This window comes from Penaeus monodon, chromosome 23, assembly GCF_015228065.2.
Source record: "Penaeus monodon isolate SGIC_2016 chromosome 23, NSTDA_Pmon_1, whole genome shotgun sequence".
Taxonomy (NCBI): Eukaryota; Metazoa; Arthropoda; class Malacostraca; order Decapoda; family Penaeidae; genus Penaeus; species Penaeus monodon.
The window spans coordinates 37,332,391-37,335,147 of NC_051408.1; the positions used below are offsets into that span (position 1 = coordinate 37,332,391).

Sequence of the window (2,757 nt, forward strand, 5' to 3'; positions counted from 1 at the left end):
TGTTAGTTGATTATGTATAAATCTAAATTCATTTGAGATAACATGATTTTTAATGGGAGTGCTAGCCTGTCATTTAAAATGAGAATGAATTATTAACTTTATATCAGGTGGAAAAACAATACCTTACTCCTGATCTTGCTATGTAACATTTCCAAGACAAAACTAGTTCATTGTGGTTGTGGGGATGTTATAGTTTTTCCCACTTCTGGCATAATGTAAAAGCCATAACATTTTCTTTCAGGGTTGCTCTATATCAGTTTGATGTCGCTGTTATGAATTTCACCCCAGTCCAAGAATCAATCTTAGGTTCAATCTTAGGCTGTAATGCTGCAACCAGACTAGAGTCAGGCTCTCATCTAAACTGTCTTGCAAGCTCAGAGTTGTTTTATTCTTTTACTTTTTTTCTTTGTTTTGCAGAATTTTTCTTGCTAGGTGCCTTTCATTTTTCCTCATATTTTTCCATTGCTTCCTTTTTTTTTTTCGAAGTCTCTGTAATGCATAATTTTATATGAAGAATTTGAATAGATTTTATGCAAAATATTTATATTCTATGGCCCCATTATCATCTTATTTAAAGAAATTGAGTAGAATTTATATAAAGAAATTCTTGTTTGGTAGAATTTTTACTGAGGCGGCTTTAATGCTCTCTTCCTTTTGAAATTTGCATTATTTTCTTATTTTAGGCAGACGTTCTTTTTATTCCTTAGAATGGTATTATTCAATCTGAAGTTGAAATGATAAGTTAGTTTCATGTTTTTCTTTTTATATAATTACCAATAGGTAACACAATGTTTGGCACCATTTAGGTATGTGCATGCTTATAGGCTTACATATACTATGTATAAATTGGACCAACCAGGGAGCAGTTTGACCAGGAATGGGCGCATGTTCTCCCTGTTAGTAGAGGAGACATTAGATCTGAAATCCCTTTGGGTCAAGACTCTCTAGCACTTACTTAAAAAATGCATTCAATCGTTCCTCACTCCTGCTCTGCCTTAATTTTTGTTTCTGACCAGCTCTGATACATGTTTCTAACACTCCTCAGGCCCAAGTCATCTTGTAAACAGAAATAGCTTACAGGAACTACACTTTGGTTATCTCAGTAATGTGTAGGAGTAAATTTGTACAAATATGCAGATATACAGAATATGATTAAGGATCAATAGGGGTCTAAGTATAGGATTAAAGATGTTATTTAATTTTATGAAGATGTTTTGAAATACCAAATGAACCATTGCATACTTATTTAACACCAAGTTTGTTTCCATAGGCTAAAACTACTTTGTTTGGACAGTAGACATTATAAGCAGTCCAGTGATACCAAATTTATTATTATTGGCAGTGTGCAACTCTGTTATGGGATAGCCTTTCATGTATTTCCTTTTATTATTAAAAATTATTTTTCTTTAAAAATTAATAAATCTTGGTGATTAGCTGTTTTGGTTATTTAGCCTATTTAAATTGCATGCAGTTATTTGCAGTTGTGCAATTGTTATAATTTATGTTATGAAGATATGTGTATGGATGTCCCTAAAAAAGTTATCAGAAGATTATGAGAGCAGTTTCTTCTGCTCATTTAAGCCTTTACATTCACATATAGCTGTAATATCAACATGAGCTTTTGGCTGGTCTCTTACTTTATCATTTACCAATCTTCTTAGTTTACAGCAAACTCCCTTTTTTCCTCTGCCATCTCCATTTACTAGTAGAATCTTTGTATTCCAGTATAAGAAATCATGCCGAGGAAGAAGCGTTCCCGTGTCCCCTCGAGGGCAAAGCCAGCACTGCCTGATGACTCCAGTGAGCCAGACATGGAGGCAGAACAGCGCAAGGAGAAGCTGAAACTCCTGCTGGAGGACTTTGATCTGGAGGGTAAGACAGTAGGCTAGAACAGTTAGGCATGCTTGCAATACTCAATGAGGATAAATAAAGGATATTGGTTATGTTTATGATACAAAGTTTACATTGGCATACAACAGATAGTAAAACAGTGGAATCCTTACAGTTGAAAGAAGGAAGGCATTGATGGAAGAAGAAATCAAGAATATTCAGGAATCTATTCGGCAGATCTACAGAATTGACCTTCTTCGTTATCCCGAAAAAACGAAGAAGATGCTTTGGGTGGATCACGTTAAACAGGTATATAATTCTAGTTAGTTTCTTTTCATTATGTGGGAGTCTCCCTAAAGAGAAAGTAAGTGTTTGTCTAAAAATTACAAATTTTTAAATCAGGAATTTGTTGATGTTACTAACCATGGCAGTTTTCAAAACAACTTTTCTCTGATGATTATATTTACTATGTTCTATCCAGAGTATTTAACTTGTAAGTCAACTTGTGATGAGAGGCATAAAATCTATTTCCTCAGTGTTCCAACAAAGGCACAGAGACCAATCTATAAGGTATATTAATTACCTTAGATTGGTTCTTTATTTAAAAACAAATTGTCAGTGAGATCTACGGGCTGTATCTGGAAGAGTGATTCTTAACCCTATCCTTGTCCTATATCCTTGTGAGTGGATGTATTTTTCTGTTTACTCCCTTCATGCTATTGTTCCTATGAAGGCAGAAAAGTCACAATTGTTCTTGTTGTCAAATGAGGTCTTCCACAAAGAACTACATTACCTGGTGTCAGTGAAGTTAGGTTAAGACAAGTTTATTGAATCAAAGTTAGGGTATAATCTTACAATGCCAGCCACATATTTGAATGAACTTAAGGATATAGAAAGTTAACCACATATAAGATGCATTGAAGTATA

The 2,757-nt window shown here is 34.1% G+C and overlaps 1 protein-coding gene across 2 annotated transcripts in view; it reads left to right on the top strand.

The window, feature by feature from the left end:
* The window catches only part of LOC119587979 (borealin-like), a gene marked incomplete in the record, with an annotated part of 10,567 nt that overhangs the window by 1,885 nt on the left and 5,925 nt on the right, over positions 1 to 2,757 (top strand). For both annotated transcript variants that reach the window (XM_037936698.1, XM_037936699.1), the window contains 2 exon segments: positions 1,726 to 1,872; positions 2,006 to 2,139. In XM_037936698.1, the coding sequence (XP_037792626.1) occupies positions 1,737 to 1,872; positions 2,006 to 2,139 (270 nt within the window).